Source organism: Numida meleagris, chromosome 13 (assembly GCF_002078875.1).
Source record: "Numida meleagris isolate 19003 breed g44 Domestic line chromosome 13, NumMel1.0, whole genome shotgun sequence".
Lineage (NCBI taxonomy): Eukaryota > Metazoa > Chordata > Aves > Galliformes > Numididae > Numida > Numida meleagris.
In genome coordinates this window covers 4,923,222-4,943,666 of record NC_034421.1, presented here as the reverse complement: position 1 = coordinate 4,943,666, position 20,445 = coordinate 4,923,222, and the positions used below count along the sequence as shown (strand labels likewise).

Sequence of the window (20,445 nt, the reverse complement as noted above, 5' to 3'; positions counted from 1 at the left end):
ACAGGGGAGTTACCAGCAGCCTCTCCCCTCCACCAAGCAGCCCTCCTGCAGGGCCAGGGAGTGAGGAGCAGGCAGCAACAAGAGGGATGCTGCAGTGCTTCAGCCCCCTAAGTGACGGTGAAATACTGCAAGAGCCCTCCGCAAGCTCCACTGGCAAGATGACGCTTTTAGCTGCTGCACTTAAAGCTTTTCTTAATTAAAGAAAACGCAATATGATATTCTTGTTTTATCCATGGTACCTAAAAACTGAGCTGCAGCCCATTCCTGGCACTTGTTCTATAGGCACACACTTTCTGCACACTCCTACTGCCACTCGAGCCCCAGGACTGACCGCAGCTGGGCTGCAGGAACCCACATGCATGGAGCCTGCCCAGGCACGAGGCACACTGGAGCAGGTGGGAGCTGCCCCAGACTCACCTGCCCGTCCTCGTACTGCTTTGTCAGCCAGCCCTTCTTGAAGTTCAGCAGGTCGGGCTGCAAGGAAGGACAGAGGTGGTCAGAACAGCCACATCCAGCCTGGGAACAAGCAGCAGCGCAGTAAGACCCAGCACAGCAACCAAAGGAACCAGCAGCAGTGAAGCTGGATCACTGCACTGTGTGGGGGCTAAATGTCTGCTCCAAGAAGGCACTAGGATCTGCTCTATGATTCATGTAGGTTGTCTCCTTCCTAGCAGCTCTGATTTCCCACTTTCGCACCACAATTACAAAGGGAGGAGAAGTAAGGGGTTAGCAAGACTGCATGCATTTTTGTCCCCCTCTTATCTACTAGGAGAGAAAAAGGATGTGCAGTTCCATGCACGGGCTCAGCACCAGGCTGAGTTCCCACGTGCAGAGCCGGGAAATACAGGGAATCCCAGCACTGTGCCACCCAAATGCCACCTGCTACTTCACGCAGCCAGCAAGGAAAGCACTGGGCAGTGCAGGATCACTCCCAGCAGCACCAGGAAGGATGCAGGGTAAATGCTTTTGCTCCCTCAGGGCTGTGCCCCTCCATGTACCAGGGGAGCAGAGGAGGGGAGGAGAGCAGCACACCTGCAGGGTGCAGTGTCCAACTGGAAGGCTGCTTGGCCAAACCTGCGCTGTGTGGCATTCCCGTGCTCCCAAAGCGGTGGGAATTCAGCACAAAATCACCAGGGGAGAGCGAATGCTGCCTTGCCCTTCCCGAATCCCTCGAACATCACAAACAAACTGTACATAAAAATGCATTTTCAATCTTTGAAGCAGGCCACGAGAGCTGGACACCTCCATTTCAGGCCTCATTTACCCCTACCTGCACGTTTCTCCTCTACTCAAGTTCTGGCAGGATCACGCTCAGAGGCTTGGGACTCGCTCAAGCCTTTCCCTGTGCACCGCCTAACAAAGGATCGACTCTCCCTCAGCTTTTATCCCAACCTGGTCTCACGCAGCAAACCTAATGGGCAGGGGAGAGTCAGGCAATCACAACAGCAGGTGAGGACATCTCTCTTATGCAGTTGATTTTACAGCAGGATTAGCATGATAAGAGTGTATTTAATGCCTCCCACTGACTGCATGGTTTTCTTGCGCGTCAGATGATGTGCACAGTCAGCTGATATGCACTTCTTGTACCTTTTTATTACCAGGTATTTTAAAATCACTCTTGTGGCACTACACGTCTATGCAAAAAGCCCCACAGAAACGCCAAGCTACTGCATTTTTTGACAAGTCCTTGAATACAAGCTGTCCACCCATGAAAAATGTAAATACCACGTATTTACAATGGCTAAGTAAGCTTTCTGGGAGATTAGTGTATTTGTTTTGTTCCTACAGAGGGTGGAGAGAGAGAGGAGGGTGCTTCATGCTTGCTTTGCACTGTTTGCCTCCAGGTCTGCTGAGCATTTGGAACATGCAAATGGAAGAGCTCGTTCCACTAACACCAACTTGCAACTGCACAAACATCACGGAAGCACTGCTGGAAAACTGGGCCACGCATTAAGCTCTCCTTACCAAACCAAATACGAACTTGGCTTGGTACCCATTACTCAAATATGCATCAGTCAGGAAGCACTGCCTGCGTTTTAATTTCTGCGGCAGTAGAATGGAAGAGGCAAAAAGCACAGCTCCAACCCTCAGCATTAGCGACACCTGATTCAAGTCAAACCCAACCACCTGCTCCAACACAACCACACCGGACACCCTATGCGCTGGCGAAAGGGAGAACAGAGGATGAGATTTCCACTGGAGCTGCGTGGGAAAGGCTCTGGCATCCACCCACACGGCAAAGGCCACAGCCCCAGTGGCTCACCGTCATGGAGGACTCCGTGGACCTTCTGTCCAGCGACTTGGCCCGGCGGTGTGGGGACAGCGGAGATGCAGACACGTCCAGGATGGAGCCCATGGCCGCCCCTTCGCACGTGAAGTCCTGTGCAGACAGCAGAGCCCAGGTCAGTGCAGAACTAGGGCAGCGAGTCCCGCTCTCTGGCTCGTGGCATAAAAACCCACATATTTTGGGGGCACCTCGGGCTCAGAACAAGCGTCACCTCACTGGCAAGATCTTTTTTCAGGCCTCTCAGGGATTAAGCTGTTCCCAATACATCTAAGCACAACCGGGACTCAAGATTGCCTGCTCTTTTTGTTATTTCATGCCATGAGGATGTGTCCTGCTGTGCCAGATCTGACGTTTCCCTCTTTCTATTCCGGAAGACAGAAGAGATAACCTCATTTTCTGCCCTGACCTGCATGGGCTGAGCCAGCAGCGCTCACTGCCCACGATCCCACTGCTCAACCCAAACCCCACCACGAGACCCTGGTGGTGCCATGGTTGTATGGAAACCACTTACCCGTTTCCGAGGGAAAACCCTCTTCTCACTCCTGCCCTGCCGCGTCTCACTGGAAAGGGCAGCTCCCGCTGGCACGCTCGTCTCCATGTGCTCTGCGTTCTCGATGTCTAATGCCTCGAATTTCTCAATTACCTGGGATCGCCTGGAAAACAGAGAGAAAGGGGAAGGCAGAGCTGCTTTAATCATGGGCACAGAGCCGCGCGGAGCTCACAGTCCCGATGCACGAGGGCTGCCTGAGGCTGCTGCACAACTGCTCGACCCAGTGCTCATTGCTCCTACAGCCTAACGCTGCAGCTACCAACAACCTGAGACCACAGAGCACAAAAATCACACCCCACTGGGGTGCTGGGCAGCTCCAGGTCACCCCATCTGTATCCTGTAACCTCAGACCACGCAGGTGATGCATCAAACTGGAGCATACATAGGTGCATCCAGCTGCAGGTCTGGACATCCCACGTGGGCATCCCCTGCAAAAGCCCTGCCCTCTGCTGAAACTGGCCTGCAAGGCTGCTGGAGGGAGCAGGAGCACACCTGGCCCCTACCTGCAGCTGGGCACCCCCACCGCATCACAGCACCCAGCTCTCCCAGGACGGAGAACTACAATGGAGTGGCACGCACCCTATATAGAGGGATGCTCCCAAAAGGCAAAAAACAAACTTCTGCAGGTGGAAGTGCCACTTCAGCAGGAAAAGCTGTCTGCTGATCCACAGGAGTAGAAATAACAGAATTTTCTAAGGACCTGCTGGTCTAAAACTGGCATGCCCAGGGGTTTGGTCAAGAACCAGCTCTGGGCTTTTAGCACAACCTGAGAAGGCAATGCACTAACCCACCCCCAGGACACAAACCAACTGAGCCCCAAACTGTGAGGTTTAAATCCCCATTTTGAACCTCCCCAAAACACTCAGCCCAGAGAGGAGCCTGAAACAGCATTTGGACACCTAAAATCAGGAACCTCCAACATGCATGAAAATCGTAAGGGCAACCACATGAGGGAAAACAGGTCATCAAAAACATTTTTAACACTTTTCACAAAAAGGAACAGCAGGTTAGAACTTAAAAAAAAACAAAACAAAAACCCACGAGATGTTTAGTTTTAAACTAACATTGCACCAAATCCCATCAGGGAGACACAATCCGAGCACAGCTCAGCCCGGTGGGCGCTGCTGCTCACAGCCAGGCTGCCAGGAGCAAGGGACAGAACTGGGCCGGGGGGGGAGCTTTGCTTTTTAAATTCACATCTGTGGTGTTTCTGGGGGACACCTGTTCAGCCCCCACTGCCTCCCAGTTCACAGAATGGGAGCAAACAGGTCCCAGGGCTCATGCAGAGCTCTCGATCTCTCCAGGATGTTCTGCTCAGGTGAGATGTGTGTCATATCACCCAGCTCACAGAGCTGAAATCCACATCCTCCGCTCACCAACACACGGAGAACTGTTTTGGAGATGACTTTTTAACCCAGCCACCCCCTTTTCACCCCGGCCCAAACCTCTGAGACTCAGTTAAGGAGGGAGGAAGAGGTTCGTGAATTAACATTGTCTGGGCCCTAACAGATGAAGGCCTGAGGAAAAACAAATCAAGAGAAAAAAAACAAAAAAAAAAAGAACAAAAACATAAAAATAAAATCAGAAGCAGGTTGATTTCTCATGAAAGGGGCTGCACCACCAGGTTGTTCTACGGCTTGAGATTGAGATGAGATGGTAGCGAAGCAGGCGAAGTAAAGGCGGACACGTCACACAGCAACACAGCAGGAGAAGGTGGAGAGCAACAAGACCTGGAAGAAAACAAGGCTGGAAAATGAATGAACAGAAGAGGAAATTATATATCCGCATCTACATATAAAACAAAATCAAAACCATTCCAGTAATTCATCACTGAAAAAGGAGGAGGGGGGGGAAAAAAAATAAAAATAAAAATCACTGCAACCCAATCACAGCCCCGAGGGTTAATATCATTCGGATTACAGGAAAGAATCGTGTTTCCCATCAGCTCAGTGTTTCAGAGAGGTTACTGTGAGGGCTCCCCAGGAACGCAGCTCCACGCTGACAGTGCTGGGCTGCAGGCAGGGAGGGATGGAGCGGCTGGAAAGCTGCACTGCTGCTCGGTGCTGCGCGACGGAACTCGTCCCAGGGAGCTCCACTCCCATGCGGGCTGCTCATCTCTGCCAGGCAGGGAACCCGAGCTGCAGGTCTTGGCTGGCAGCTGGAGGGGTGTGTGCAGGGGGAAGGAGAGCTCTCACGGCCAACAAGCTGTCACTGAAGCAGTGTTCTTTGATTGGAAGAAAGGGCTTATCTGTAGTGGATTCATTCATTATTTAGCAGCAAGAGAGACAGCGAGCCTCAGGAAAAGGATGAGAAATTGCCCCCAAAAGGTACACAAAAACAAAGAGGATAGTTCTAAAAGGAAAAGAAAGCTCTGTTTTGGAGAGCAGGCAGTCCTGTCTTTGCTGCAGCAGCATCCAGAGCAAAGCCTTACATCCCAAGAAGCTCCGGAGAAGGAATTTGAAAAAGAAAAGTAGCTCTGCTGCTTATTGAGGTTAGAAACATCCCCCAGCCCTGGCTGCACTCTGACACAGCAGACTCCTGCCAGCACAAGCAGAGCACAGGGTCAGTGGGAAAAGCTGCATTTTCCAAGGGTGCAGCGCAAGAAGCGTGCAAGAAAAGCCAAGGGAGTGAGCTCCAGGCTCCTGCACCCCGAGGACACCCCATCCAACAGCAATGCCCCTCCCAAAGCCTCCCGAAGCTGCTGAGATACACCAAGATTTATCCCTGCTCTGCTGAGATGCAGGGACCAGCATCCAAGCGTGGGATTCAGCTTGCAGCTGCCACAGCCCCCTTTGCTGTGCAAAATGGGCTTCAACACTCATCTATGGGGTTTCCAAATCGCTGCCTGGAAACGGTCCCATCCTGCACAGGGCTGGGATAAGGGAGCAGGGACATGGTTCAACCCCTGTGGTCTGCGGAGCCGCAGCCCTGTCCCGTGCATGCCAGCAGAGGGAACTCACACTCCACAGGCCCCCACGTGCCAAAATCCAGCAGCTATCTCCTGCTCAGGGCTGCTTTCTGATGCACGCTTCAGAAGCAACCACGAGCCCAGACGTCTGCATGGGGCGTGGAGTAAGCACTGGGAATAAATGGTCAACGTGGAACATTTCCAGCACAGTCATGGACATCAGTCACGTAATCTCTCTTACTATAGGGAAGACAGGGCAAGAGCCTGAAAAACAGCTCTATCTGGAGCTCAGACCGCAGGTGTGTCACTCAGGATGGAGCACCAGGTAGTAACATAGTTCTCTCCCATCCATAGCTCTGGCACCCCTGCACTGATTTACAGTGGGTTAAAAGTGGGAGGAAGGGACAAAAATACTGAGAGAACCAGAGTGAGTCCATCTGGCTGCACTGAGAGTCCAAAGGCAAAGCTGAGCCATGCCCAGCAGTGCCCATGAGGTTCGTGCGTGGGCAAAGGACTTCAGGCAAACACTCACAGATGTGTTAGTGGGTTACTGAGGAGGAGGATTAGGAATGGTGTTAAACCCAGCGGGAGAAGCTGACCCTGCAGCATGCAAGTGAGTTATTGTATGTGCTCAACCTCAAGAAGTACAGCCTGAATTTGGAGGGGTGTCGGGGCGGAGAAAGGAATCTGTGCACTCAGTGAACTCATATTTATAAAGCAGCCAAGCCAAGGTGAGCAGGGCAGATGGGAGCTCTCTGGTGCTATGCTGAACTGCCTCTCTGCACCCTGCTGAGCCCACCTGGACACAGGTGCCAAACCCCCCTGGCCCCCCAGAGCTGCATCCATCACCCCCAGACTCCACACCCTGTGCTGGACCAGGCTCAGCCCTATGGGCACGAGATCCCCACTCCTCTCTCTGTACAGCTCTGAGAAATGGGAGACGTTTTGTCCATTTCAATGCAGCAATAAACTCCTGCTAAAGGCCCCAGGAGCCCAGCTGAGCTGGTAGAAACAGACCCTCCCTAAGAAAAGGCACCTGCCAGCAGGAAATGAGTGGGGTTGACATTAAAAAAGGCACTCCCCGGCAGCAGCATCCTCTCACAGTCCCCACTACCTGTATACAAACCTCTGCCTTCTCTGTCCTGCTGGCACACCCCAGGTCCTTTTTGGCATACCAGATCCCAAAACTGCCTGGTGCCCATGGGAGCTGGAGCAAGTGACTGTCAGCACTGGGGACCACGCAAGCAACCCCACAGGGACACAAAGTCACCCACACCTGGACCAACACACTACAAGGCCAGCTTGCCAGCCACCAGCCCTGTCCCCAGCTGGGGGGATGAAGGGACCTGCCCAGCACCCTTCCTAATACAGGGAGAAAGCCAACCCCATGCCCCACTCCTCTGCCCCAAGCTCCGCGTGCTGCCAGGGATGGGATGGGTTCGAGATCCTGCTGCCAACCCACAGCGTGGGCACAGAGCTCCCACACCTGCTCCCAGCTCTCGGATGCCAGGCTGGAAAACAGTCCTTTAGGGGCTGTGAAGAAACAAACCAGCAGCGCCGCTGAAATCACACTAGAGAGAACATGCCCAGAGGAAAATCAAGGCGAGAAAATCAGACTGGCAGATAGCCCTCTCGCCCGGGGCCTGTCTCCTGGTTTGCTCTGCTGCCCTCGTTGCACTAAAGCATCTCTCATCCTTCACCTCACCCAGTGACTGCTGAGCATGCCTGCAGATGCCCTCCTCACCTCCTCTGCACTAAACTGGTTTGCAGCCCAGCACCCGACTCTCCTCTCCCAGATTAATGCCGTGACATTTTGAAACCTCTCTCAGCTCATTAGGCAGTTGCATAACGCACCCGGCTCTAACACCGTTTAGAGAGCTAACCTAATTAATGGTGCCAGCTGCCCGCGTGTGCCGTGCCAGGGAGGGTGGGCTTGCTTGCAAGTGCGGCATCCAAATGTCACCAAGCTGAGTGACATCTGCTAAGGCCACCGCATTGCCTGGATGGTGTGGATTGGCAACGTGTTTGCCCCAAAATCCACAAGTGCTGCAATGCAAAGGGGCTGAACTAAGAGAGGGGAGATTTAGGTTAGATGTTAGGAGGGAAGTTTTTACTCAGAGACTGCAGCTCAGAGTGGTGGGTGCCCCCTCACGGAGGTGCCCAAGGCCATGGATAGCGTCTGGGCAGCCTGAGCAGGGGAGGGCAGCCAGCCCACAGCAGGGCTTAGAACTGTAGGGGCTTCAAGGTCCCTTCCAACCCAACCCCTCCATGATTCTACGATTCACAACGCAGCCTGCCAATCCCTCCGTCTGGGGCTGCATTGGGGAGGACGAGCCCAAACCTCGCTGATGCTGCGAGCATGCAAGAGGGAGGCGAGCCACTCTTCCCTTACCTTCTCTCATTGCCAAAGAGCCGGGCCACTTCTTCTCTCCCAGGGCTACGCGCCCGGGTTCTCCGCTCTAGCCGCTTCCTCTCCACCTGGAAGGCCTCACGATTACTGATCCTAACGGCCTTGGGAACGTCGGCCAGGGTGGTGTACTGCCGGCTGGCTTTAAAAGAAAGGGGACGCCCCGATTTCTCAGCTCCCCTTCCTACATCTCTGCTGCTGGAGTCCTTGTGCATGGGGCAACTGCTCTTCGAGTCCAAGGAGTTCAGAGAAAAGCTGTGAATCACTCGGTCGCCTGATCGGGTACCTGGGGAAGGAAAGGGCTGGGCATGCTCCTGTGAGGGCGATTTGGGATAACTGTACCTGTTGTTCGGGGTGCTGGGGCTGGGTGGGCTCGGAGGTGGCGGCAGCTGCTGCTCTTCCAGCTTCGAGTCTTGCTTGGTCTTCTCCAAGGAGAAGTAGCCGCTCTCAACCCGAGTCTTCCGCCCACAGTCTATCCGGTCCCCATTCATGGAGCTCTCGTCTAAGGGAGAAGTAAACTACATTTGGTTTCAAGTCTGAGTTTTGCTTTTAACAAAAAAATGCCACGATTCCAAGCAGGAACAGTGCAGGAAGAGAGCAGGGACAGCCTGAGCCCCTCAGCATCACAGGCTCTCCCAGCCTGACCCCAGTCCCAACCCCAACCCTTCTGGCTTGTGCAGAAGGGGAGATGCTCTGCAGGGAGCTGGGAATCCTGGGGGCACAGGACACCTCGAGGGCTTACAGAATCCCAGTGCTGCATGGGGTGGCACAGACAGCGTCCCAGGTGTGGACAGCATAAACATCCACACTCTCACCCATTAAAAAACATAGGAAAGGTGTGAATTCTAGCATTTTTCACTTCTGCTTGTTTTTTGTTTCAAAGAAACTGAGTAGGCCTTATATAAACGGGGAAACTTCTCTTTTGGTGGCTGGGAAAGCTTTGCGTGAATGCCTCCACCCATTCCCACCTCTGTCCCTCCAAGCAGCAGCCACAGCTCCAAGGAAACATGACGGATGCACCACTCTTTGCAAGGGGAGCAGGAAGAAAGCAGCTCCATTGCTCCTGCTCCCATCGCGCAGATAAAGGAAACTTATCCTCAGCCCAGGGCAGGAAAAATCCCCATCCCTTATTGTTTCAGGGAGAACAATACTGTGGCCCTGGGCGCCTTCCATGGACTAATCAGAGACCAAATATAAACAGGGCCCTGCTGCAGGGGCCGGATGAGGAAGCAGCACTCAGGGCTTGGCAGCCCCCACACCCCATGGGCTGCCCCAGGGGGCCCGCAGAGGTGCTATAAAAGCATTTTCCCCCCTCCACGTGAGGGCAGGTGGCCCCCAGGAGCCCTGGGGCAGCATTTTAATGTCTAAGCTTAGTCTTACTGAGCAGTTTTGCATTGATGGGACATGATCCCCATCCCAGAATGACAGAGTGATATGGCTGAGGATGGAGTTCCAGGTCCATCTGGTCCAACCTCTGCTCAAGCAGGGACACCAGAATAGGGTGCCCAGAGCCACGTCCCCGTGGCATCACCTTACCTTCCTTGCTGTCCAACACAGGATCCTTCAGGGAGCTGGCAACCCCCTGCACTGGGCTCTGCACTGGGCTGATGCTGCCCGTGTCTGGTGGCTCTTTACCCCTCATTTCCTCCTGCCACAACGTGGACTTGGTGGCAGGGACCTTCTCAGCACTGGGGATGTTGCTGCTGGTCACAGCCATCTTTGCAGGGCCGGGCTCCTAGAGGGAACAGGGAGTGGTGAGGTGAGAGGGGCTCTGTGCCTGGGGGAAGCACTACCCATTCCCTCCACATTTTCAGTTGTAATGCTATAATGCAATGGAAAACACAGCATTAATAGCAGTGCAGCAAAGTCCTACGCTGCAACAAGTGAGGATAAGCCCAAATGCAGCAGCCATGGACACAAAAACAAAGGAGAAAAAAAAAAAAAAAAAAAGCTGCTTACTCCTGAAAAGTCTCAGGTAGGCAGGGATCTCCAGCAAGATCCCCTCACCTCTACTGCCAACCCTTAAATGAGGTCTTGGAAGGGGTGGATCCTGGCTCCATCTCTATCAGTCACTCAGGTGCATTGCACACACCTGAGCTCCCCTGGGCTGGCTCTGCCTTCCCACCAGCTGCTCCATCACTGGTTCAGGCCATGACTTAGCATTTCTGCTACAGCAGTTTTGGGGGCAGGGCACCCTCAGTAACAGAAGCAAACAATGCACAGCCTCCACCACGTCCCTCTGTGTGTGCATCCTCGTGTCCCTGCTCTGTCTGCAGGCTTCACAGACACGGAGCAGCGCCAGGTCCATGTGCCAGGAATGAACTCTCTCAATGTCATAATGTAGTGTCAGAAAAAAAAAAACAACAACAACAACCCAGAAATCAAGAGAATGTATATTGGATGTAGAAGAAAATTAATTCCCTGCCACTAGCAGCTGCGTTCTTAATTTGTCACAACCGGTTTGTTATGTGCCACTGATAAAAAGTAGAAAAACCACCCAGCACCGTGTCGCACCCGAGTGCTTCCAGTGTGCAGCAGGACGCTGCTTTTAGAAAGGAAAATACAGCATTGCATCGAGGTTACTTTAAAACAAGACCCATCGTGGCCAGCTACAAAGGACTCTGCACATCGGACGGCTCCCATAGCAGCCCAGGTTAGGTGCACAGCAGCTTTCCCAGCTCATGTGGGGTTTGGCTTTGCTCGTCAGCAGATGTTTTGCTCTTGTCGTATCAGCAAATGACCTCAGTTTGGAAAAAAAAAACCCTTGGAAATTTCATCCTAAAGGAATGCAGTGTCGGAGGTAAATGATCCAGAGGGCCACGACTCGCTGGAGGTGCTGCTGCTCGGGGGGGTCGGACCGGACGTTGCTGGGGTCCTTCCAGCCTCAGCCATGCTCTGTTCATTGATTCAAAAGCCCAAAGCTGATCACCAGCTTTGGATATCTATCTTTATAGACTCCTTACACACGCCCCCGTATAATTATTTGTAGACATGTATTTAATTAGACACAGAAACGAGGGCCAAAAGGCAGTCTATGAACAAGCAGCGCAATTAACTCTTTGTCTTTCAGAATGAATAGCTCAAAAAAGGAGCGTGCCCCAACACCACTAAAACCAATCTCCGGCTGCAGCAACACCGCAGCGTGCTGTCCTTACGCACGTCTCACGCAGCCTGGTGCAAAACAATCCTGAAGCAGAGGGCAGCATCTCCAACCCCAGATTTCAGCCCCAGATCATGTCTCAGTTTCCCAGGAGCTGAGAGCAGACAGGGCAGCACGCTCCTCCTCCTGCAGGGCCAACAGTGAAAGAGAAACCTGGCCTATTTCTCCTAAGACCTCAAGCTGACTGCAAAGTAAAGGTGAAAACAACTCCAGCACTGCATCTAGCAAGCCCAGCCCAAACTGCAGCTGCTGGAGCAATATTCCTAGCTTCACTTGCATTGCTCCCACCCCAGTGTTCGGCAGGGTGAAGGTGCAAAACAATGGGGCAAGCTGAAAATGAGCCTCATGCCCCAGGGAGCACAGCCAAGCCCTGATGTAACAGGGAGAAGGAAAACTGCATGGGAGTTAAGAACAAGCAGAAATATCCTAAGTAGCTTCTCTCTTTTTTTTTTCTTTCTTAAATCACAAAGGTGTCCATCACTCCCTGAGCAGCTCTCAGACATGATCTGCCGCCGGATTAGCACGCAGCCGCCTTTAGAAAGAAATCAGCCTTTCTCCACCAGCGCACGGAGAGAGAGCTGAACAGCAGCCAACTTCAGGAGCAGCCATTTCACAGAGGGGGATTTGGTGCTGGTTTTCTCCCTGGCATTGATTTGCTGCCTGCGTCGGCATGATTCAGGGGATGAAGCAAAGGTGCTTTCCCGTTTTCCTTCTGGCTCTGCAGGTTGACCGTGAGCACCCACAACAGCAAAGCACCCATCGAGCAACAGGTCCCACACAGAGCTTGGATTTGTAAAGCGAATTTGAGCTTTTTTCCAGTAGCACCGCTGCTGTCGCAAGGCTGGGAGCAACGGGATGCTCTGATGGAGAGGGTAGAAAGAGAGCAGCAAGCAGGATGGGGTTTGGGAGGCAGCATCCCCCAAGGCTGCTGGATGCTGTGTCTCAACCCAATGTGGGAAAAGTGTCACCAGGCTCCATGCTCACCCCGTCCCCAAGCACGTGGGGAGTCCGGCTGCATGCATGGGGAGTTGCTGTCCTCCCCACAGCCGCTTCCCTTATTTGGTGCTCAGGAGCTCAGATCCTGTAAGGTTTCCAAGAAGTTGCCATGGCGATGAAATGCAACCCAGAATGATGTTTTTCTGGCTCCTCGCCCCTTTCTCCTCCTCTCCCTGTCCCCTTTCCTGAACCTAGCCTCGGTTTAGTGCTGGGCTGGGCTCCATGCCCTGCTGCACCAGCTCACTGGGTTGCCCCAAATGCAGTAGGATTGAGGTGAGGCAACTCGTAACATGCCACAGAGGAGGCACCTCCCCTGCAGCATCATTGCAGGCAGTGTGATGACCCCATCCCTTGGCAGGAGGTGCCTCAGTCTTCCAGCACAGTGCAGAAAAAGCATCATTTCACCCCACTGTTTTTGTTCTTACTGGTTAAGGTAACTTTATCTGTTGGAGTGGTGGAAAGTTGATTCAAACAGACACCGCACACAGCTTTGCATGGAGACATCACTGTGTTGGGGACCAGAAAACTGGGACTCAGGGGAGCCCAAAGGTGGTTTTCCCTCCCTGACAGCCGCAGCCCCATAGAGGAGCCCAGCACTCAGTCTCTGCAGAGGTCGGGTGGCAGCAGGGCTGCGGCAGTTCTCAGCCCCAGCAAGGGACAAGCGCAGCCTTGGGGTCACATTCCCAATGAGTGGGATTCTCCCCCACTCCAGCCACGTGGGAGTTTGGCAGGAACGAGTGAGTCACAGCTGGCCCTGGTTTTTACCATTTATAGTCAAAGCCAGCACGAAGCCATCGCTGGGTCCCTAGAGAGCGCAGCTCCGGCCCCCGGAGCTCCCAGCCCGGCCCTGGCCTTTACTATTTTCCTTTCATTTCCGTTATCTCCAGGGTCATCTCCAATGGGGTAACCGGAGCCTGATGGAATGTCATCCTACTTCTGCCCAATAGCCCCGTGAGCGGCCAGCACCTCTTCCTGGCCCCCTGGGACTGCGTGGCTTCAGGACAGCACGTGCAGGGCTGGTGCCAGGAGACGGAGTGTGCCCAGCTGGTTTGGGGAGGGATCTACGCTGGGAGCAACGTTCCCCAAGAGGGAGGCAAGGGACCGGGATGCTGTGTCCCCCCGGGGTTACCTGCGGAGTTGGGGGCTCTACCTTCCTCTTCTTCTTCTGGTTCTGCTTGTTTGTCCTCGGGTAGACTATCAGCATCTCCAGCCACCTACGGGCAAAGAAGAGCGGCAGGTGAGGTGTGTGCTGACAACAGCGGGCAGGAAAAGAGCAATGCTCGCATCCCAGCGTGGGGGTGTAACGCAGTGGGGCACCGTGCACCCTAAAGGTGCTCCCTGCACTGCGGGGGCTCTGATCTCGTCACCAGGCAGACACAGCCCCATGTGCTCCACGACAGGCTGCCTGCAAGCCAGCTCTCTGCTTCCTCTGAAGACAGAGCCGGGGAGCAGCAGCCCCTGTCCTGAATCCCCACACCCAGGGGTTGGTTATTGGGCTGTCACTGTCACCGTGAGCTGGAGGTCAGCATGCAGAGGAACTCAGCCCCTCTGAACTGGGCCGCGGTACCACCATACCTAGAAATCATCCCAGACTTGGGAGAGAAACAACTCACAGAGAAGGGCAGGAGGGGAAAAAGGACAAGGAAAAGCTCCAGGCTGCTTTGGCTCAACACCACGCACTGCAAGAGAGAGGTCATGGCCAAGGGTGGCACAGGGCAGGGATTCAAGGATCCTGACAGCCAGCCGAGAGCTCCGGAGCTACCAGAGGGCCTTCTCCCTCCAGAGTTGCTAACGCCAGCACGCTGCACACAATGCACTTTTGTCTGAGACAGAGCAGCGTGAACTCGGCACTGTGAAGCCCATCCAGCGCGTGAGCCTCTCACCCAGAGCACCCTCTCATGCCTTCCCACAGCCACTCCTGCATCTCGGGGAGCTCAGAGAGGATCTGCAGTGCTGGAAAATGCTTGTGCTTCAGATTTCTGTGCTTTGCCCTCCTGTTCCCCCCATTTCGCACGCTGCTGCCGTAAAGCACTTTGAGATGACCACATCAAGTGGGTTTTGGTTAAGCAATAAATGCCAGAAGCATGCAACAAACGTAAAACAAATTCTCCCCGAGCTGGGGAAATCTTCCTGTCGTGCTGCAACTGCAAATGAAACCCGCTTGGCTTGGGCCCAGAGCGGGACTGCTTGGGGATGATTAATGCTTGCAGTCAGGAGCAAACGCACTGCTTCAAAATCTAACGCCGGGCCAATGAGCAATAAATCAGCCCCACCTTGCTCTGCAATGCTGCTCCCTCGCGCTGCTGGCAGGACGGGAACAAAGGCTGAGCTGTGAATGGGAGCGTGGGGAGAAGGAGAACGCAGCAGGGCACGAGGGACCACATTTTGGGGTATGATCATTGTACCATCCTGCCAGTCCCCCTCTGGCGTCACCCACCACTCAGTGGAGTAGGGAAGTTTTGTCCCATGACAACACCCATTTGAGCAAAAGCTCAAGTTCTTGCCAGAAATATGCCTATTTCAACCACTGCTTACTAAAATGGGGGAGTCACAACCAAGGAAAGTGCTTGGAAACAGAAACTGTTCCAATAGGCTACACCAGCTCTGTTGGTGCCCGGCTGGGAAGCACAGAGGAGGTATCATGCCTCTGGATGGATCTGGAAGAAGACATCAGGGGATGCTTCTAGGTCAGCATCCAGCACTTGGAGCTGGGAAACCAACTGCCATGTGTTCACTTTAAGTGGCCTAAGGTGACCTAGGAATGGTGGACTTCAGAAGTAACGAGTGGCTTGGGAGCTCTGAAGCTCTGAAACTCCCAGCACTGGCTGAGCTTCCTCAGTCACCGGCTCTGCAAGGTGTACATGGTGGATGTTGGAAGGCCTTGTGGCACAGCGCAAAGGAAGGACTTAAATCATCCACTCAAGCCTCTGCTCATGCTCACCCCATGAATCTGGCGGCTCTGGGCCTGCTAGCACTCCTGCTCTGCTGCAGATGGAAGGGATCTGCCAGGCCAGGAAGAAGGAAGGGGAAAGAATACCCATCCTTGCCAAAAAGGAGGGGAAGAGAGGAGCTGAGAGCCAGGCAGCACTGACAGCCAGCCCTGGGTCTGCCTGCACTCACCCGCTGATGATCTCCTTGTTCTCAGCCCGGATGAAGTGCTCTTTCTCTGGCGTTAGGATGCATAAGGAGAATTTCTGCCCTGTGCGGCTCTCCCCGTCCACCACGTCTGTGCACTGGTTCATGTTGATGGTACCCTGTGGGAGGGTCGTCGGCTGCAAGGGGAAGGAGAAAGGAGACGTGTGAGGAGACAGGAGCAGATGGGCACAGTGCCTTAAACCTCTCCTGGTGGACACCAGGATCCTACACAGCCGGTGCTCTGTCCACAAGCAGGGCTCTGCCCGTTGAAGTTAGTGAAATATGGAGATTGGCAGCATCTCCCCCAGCCAGCCACTGGAATGCTCTGCGGGGTCATGGCATGGAGAGGACCTCGCATATCCAATAGGTTTGGAAAGCACGGTGTCACCTCCTGGACCCCTGCCCCGAAGGGACGCAGTTAAGAAAGGGGGATGGTGGCCACCCCAGCCCGAGGGGACACAGAGGGACTTAGATCAGTGTCACCGCTGACGAGAGCTGACAGGTCCATCTGGAGCAGCACCAGCTCATCCGATTTACAGTGGCAATGCCACATCCCTGCTGTCCCCATCCCCAGCCTGCTGTGCCCTGCCAGCCAGACATGGTGACACGGGGGTCCCCCCACCACTGCAGCTCTTTGCAGGCCAGCATGAGCCCCAGGTGAGTTGGGCACAGGGACCCCTCTGAGTTGCACATGGCACCAAAGGAGCACCCACACAGCCCGTGACCACCTCTGCACCCCAGCAAAGCCTCCAGATGGCCAGGCCAACAGGGAGATGGGTTTTTGGCAGATGCTGTTAAGATTTTTACCATGGAAACAGGCTCCCCTGGCAGCAAACCACCTTCAAGAGCAGCATGCAAAGAAGAGGTGGCCGGGGGGAGCTGCGACAGCCCAGGGAACTCAGCTGGTCCCACTGAGACCCCCACCCCAGTTTGCCCATCCATGGATATGGGAAATATCCCCATTTCACCAGGAGAAAGGCTTTCCCCATGGCTGTGCCTCCAAATGGGTCAAGGAGGGAGTGTGAGCACCCCACGCAGGGAGCTGCGGTGCTGGTGCCCCCGTGCTGGCATGCCAATGGGACCAGCCTAACACTGGGGACACCAACACCTCTTCATTTTGGTTGTGAAAACCAGCATCAGCGTCCGCAAATCCTGTGGGGGGAAGGGGAAGAAAAGCCGAGTGCAGCCCAGAACGTCTCCAGCTCAGCCCCCCCCCCTCCAGCTTGCTGCCACGGGAAGTCAACTCCTAAGAGGATTTTTTGTCTCAGACAACAAAAATAAAACCCTGCTTTCCGGTAGCTATAAAAACCCTACGGAAAAACTTTCTCCCAGCTCCAAGCAGAGTCTTAGAAACGTTTTTGTCCCCCGTTGCCTTTGGCTGTGCCAAGGCCTCCAGGACCATGAACTGTGCACGGTCGTGTGGGTCCAACCCTTTCCCCACCCACAGCCTTTGTGCACAGGAAACACGGTCAGGACAGGGGGAAAAGGGGCTGGGGATGGCTCTAGGAAGCACCCCTGCACCTCATAGCTCTGGGCAGGAGATGGAACCTGACGGACAAGCAGCCTGGCTCGCTTGGGATTTAAATCTCTTTACATCTATTTATTTCCCTCTTGGCTGTCGACACAGGCACTTTGAAACTAGGCAAGATGCAAACACTGCAAGGTGGAAGCACGCACCAAAGCAAATGGCACCAAGAGCACAGTCGGGACGCGGTCCCCTGGGCAAAGACATGGCTCTGCTGCAGCACCCGGGGAGCACCCGAAACCCACGCAGCGCTCCCCAGGGCTGAGCTGCGTGCCTCTGGTAACTGGGAAGGAACAAATGCATGCAGAAGAAGGGTGGTGTTCCACAGCGCAAACATGCTGCCCATGGGACAGAGGGCATCTTTGGGTGCTGGGGTGCATGTTTGAATTGGGAAAACCCGATGTGGGAGGGGAGCAGCTCTGCTCCCACACTGCCAGCACCAGCAGAGGAGTGAGCGCCAAGGAACAATCGCAGCGCTGCTTCCCTTGGTTATGACAGATCCATATTTACACATGCACGTGCTCGCAGCGTCCCCCCCTCAATGCTAGAGCAAAGCTTATGGTACGTGTTCCTCGGCCCCAAGGGGAAAGGAAGCCCTAAATTCTGTGCTCTGGGGAGCAAAACCAAGAGGCTCTGCACTCTGCTCATGTATCCATTAGAAACGGCGATGCTCGGAGCCAGACCATGCCCAGCCCCAGCACCTCAACACGGCAAACTTGTGTACCACACAATCCCTACCTCCTTCCCGTGCTGTGTGAGCAATGAACACAGAGGGGAACAGAGCAGAAAGGAGAGGAAGAGGGAGCAGGAGCCTCTTAGGAGCCCTGCAGAAGAAATCCCAGCCTTGGGGGCACAGTGCCCGTGCCCACGCCATGCTCCCGAGCCGTTACACAACGTCAACTTGGTGAAATCTGGAACATAACCTTTAAAGAAAGGCGATGGGGCAGGGGGAGGAGGAAACCAAACAAAAGGGACATTTTACTTTCTGCCAAGAACCAGGAGAGGGAAAAAAAAAAAAAAGAAAAGAAAAAAAAAAACCACCATTTGTCTATCTCGCATGGCGGGCTGGTTGCCTTGGCACCGGGGTCTGGCCGGCCTGGAGGGAAGATGGGGGCTGATCGCTCCCCACAGTCCTGCTCCTCTGTGATGGCCCCAGTGCAGCACAAGAAGGGCTCCGGTGTGGGTTTGCCCTGCTCAGGCTCCCAGCACTGCCCCAGATTAGCAGTGAGTCGGGCACACCTAAGGAAGAACATCCAGGCTGCCTCCATAAATGCTTCTTGACAAATGTTAATTCTCTGAGCTAAAATATTCATGAGGGTGGCTGCCGAGGAGCACGCTGCTCATCCACAGTGCTCTTAAGTGCTCTGCAAAGAGAGCTGCTAAAAGCATTGCCTGTCCCTGGTGCTCAGACCCATGCTCAGGGTGGGAAGCGAACGGGACACGGTGTGGGATGGAGCAAGACACAAAGCATTGTAGGCTTCCTGCCACTAGGCACAGAGCTATCGCTGTGGCCACGATGCAAGCAGAGTTCTGCTGCAGGAGGATTTTATTACACTTATAGATCATCTAGCAGGCAGAGAATCCAAGATTTACACCAAGGCAGATGAAAATGACCTCTCCAAGCTCTGCACAGGATGGACGGGAGCAGCCACCCATCCAAAGAGAGCAAAGGTTGTGCTCTCCCTCCTGCACCTCCCTGTGCCTGGGAGCGCTCACCATCCTCTGCAGCTCCCAGCCACACACCACCCCAGCAGGTGGGCAGGCATCTGCTTTCAGTCACCTAAGCACACCTTTCTCACCTGCAGCCTGCCCGTATCAGCAGATACTGCTCAGGGAAGCTGCTGAGAAACCTCCAGCAGGCTCAGACCCCTGAGGTAACCCCTACAAGGACCATGCTCAAGGCTCAGAGGACGAGCGTGCAAGCCCTGTGCACACGTGTCCCTGCACACCAGGCCCCTGTACAACACTCTGAAACCTTCACCAGGAGATAAAACAATTTCAGCTCTGCTTTCACCAGGCAGAAGGAATTTTCTCCCTCCCACCCCTGGAGCAGTTTGGGGAGGGGGCACAGCACAGGGATCGGGCAGGAGAGTTCAGCCAGGGGCCACTTCTCTGTAGAACCGGTGTTTACATCCACCGACAGCAAGTCTAAACACGGAGCAAGGCCATGAGCCGGCTGTGAGCACCCTCGGGCTCCTCTCCCACCCGGTGCCATGGGCAGCACTGACCCCGTAGGCACCCAGACAGAGTGCTGGGGGCCACACATCCCCTCCACATCCCCATCCCCAGTGGGCGCCCGCCTGGGGAGCGAGTGCCGGAGCGGAGTGGGAGGCTGGAGCTGGCTTGTCCTGGCCTTATAAGGCGATTCTCGCGCTGTGCATGCAGCTCCCAGCTGCTCCCCACCCCAAAGCGGGGTCTGGAGCTGGCAGCCAGCTCCTCGCCTGCCTCCTTCCTGTTAACCTCTTTCCTGCTGAAGAGCCTCCAAAGGGTCGTACACGGCTGGGATGGCCGCATCGTGTCCCTGCATGCGAGGACACAAGCCTTGGCACAGGTAGGGATGGTCTGTGAATGCCCCTTACCCACCTGGGATGTCACCAGGTGGTTACCCATGCGTGTCTTCATCTCCAGCCCTGCTGGACGGGAAGAAGGACAGAAGATGCAGAGAACATCGGCACCATGCTGAGGACAAAAGTACGGTCCCAGGTAGGCCATGGGTTGAGTGGAGGCTGCAAGCTCCTGCGCTGGCCTTTCACGATCCAGAACTTCACAGAGCAAACCAAACCATGGCCAAACTCCCCATCTCACAGCCCTGCGAACACAATCCTATCTTTACCCCCCACTCCCCTCATGACACGGATACACAATGAGGACAACCAGCATTTCAAATGCAAAATGTCCTCCTCTCCCTTAGCAGAAGGTGGGGGGAGGCAGGATACCAATCTGACCCCATGTGTGCGCAGCTGCCAGCATGGCATCTTCCTGCCGCGCAGGCACCCAGTCAAAAGGGAAGAAACTATCTGTGGTATTCAATGGGCTGTCACGGCAATCAGCCCGACAGCAAAAACCCCAGCACGACCACTCTCTGGGACCCGACAACGCAGCAGGGGATGAGGAGTCTGGAAGAGAAGAACGCAGCTGTTTTGGGAGGGTGGGAGGGAAAGGTGGATTCCATTTGCGTTTGGCAAATTGCACTTTAAACTGCACAGTTCCACATTGGCCACATCAACTCCACCATGAGGGTGCAGTGGGCCACCAGGAAGGAGCTGCAGGCCGCCATGAGAGGTGTGTAGGGCCATAAGGGAGCTGCAGGCCGCCATGAGAGGTGTGTAGGGCCACGAGGGAGCTGCAGGCCGCCATGAGAGGTCTGTAGGGCCACAAGGGAGCTGCAGGCCACCATGACAGGTGTGTAGGGCCATAAGGGAGCTGCAGGCCGCCATAAGAGTTCTGTAGGGCCATAAGGGAGCTGCAGGCTGCTGC

The 20,445-nt window shown here is 54.6% G+C and overlaps 1 protein-coding gene across 17 annotated transcripts in view; it reads right to left on the bottom strand.

Annotated features, from left to right (window-relative positions):
* MPRIP (myosin phosphatase Rho interacting protein) overlaps window positions 1–20,445 on the bottom strand; it is a 60,006-nt gene that overhangs the window by 22,303 nt on the left and 17,258 nt on the right. For 8 of the 17 annotated variants that reach the window (XM_021411522.1, XM_021411521.1, XM_021411520.1 and 5 more), the window contains exons 4-10: window positions 15,429–15,580; window positions 13,438–13,522; window positions 9,689–9,887; window positions 8,138–8,654; window positions 2,799–2,940; window positions 2,264–2,380; window positions 418–516 (exon numbers count right to left, since the gene is read on the bottom strand). In XM_021411522.1, coding sequence (XP_021267197.1) covers window positions 418–516; window positions 2,264–2,380; window positions 2,799–2,940; window positions 8,138–8,654; window positions 9,689–9,887; window positions 13,438–13,522; window positions 15,429–15,580 — 1,311 coding nt within the window. Of the gene's footprint in view, window positions 1–417; window positions 517–2,263; window positions 2,381–2,798; window positions 2,941–8,137; window positions 8,655–9,688; window positions 9,888–13,437; window positions 13,523–15,428; window positions 15,581–20,445 lie in introns of those variants that run through there. The other 9 variants (XM_021411533.1, XM_021411532.1, XM_021411531.1 and 6 more) reach the window with 6 other exon arrangements.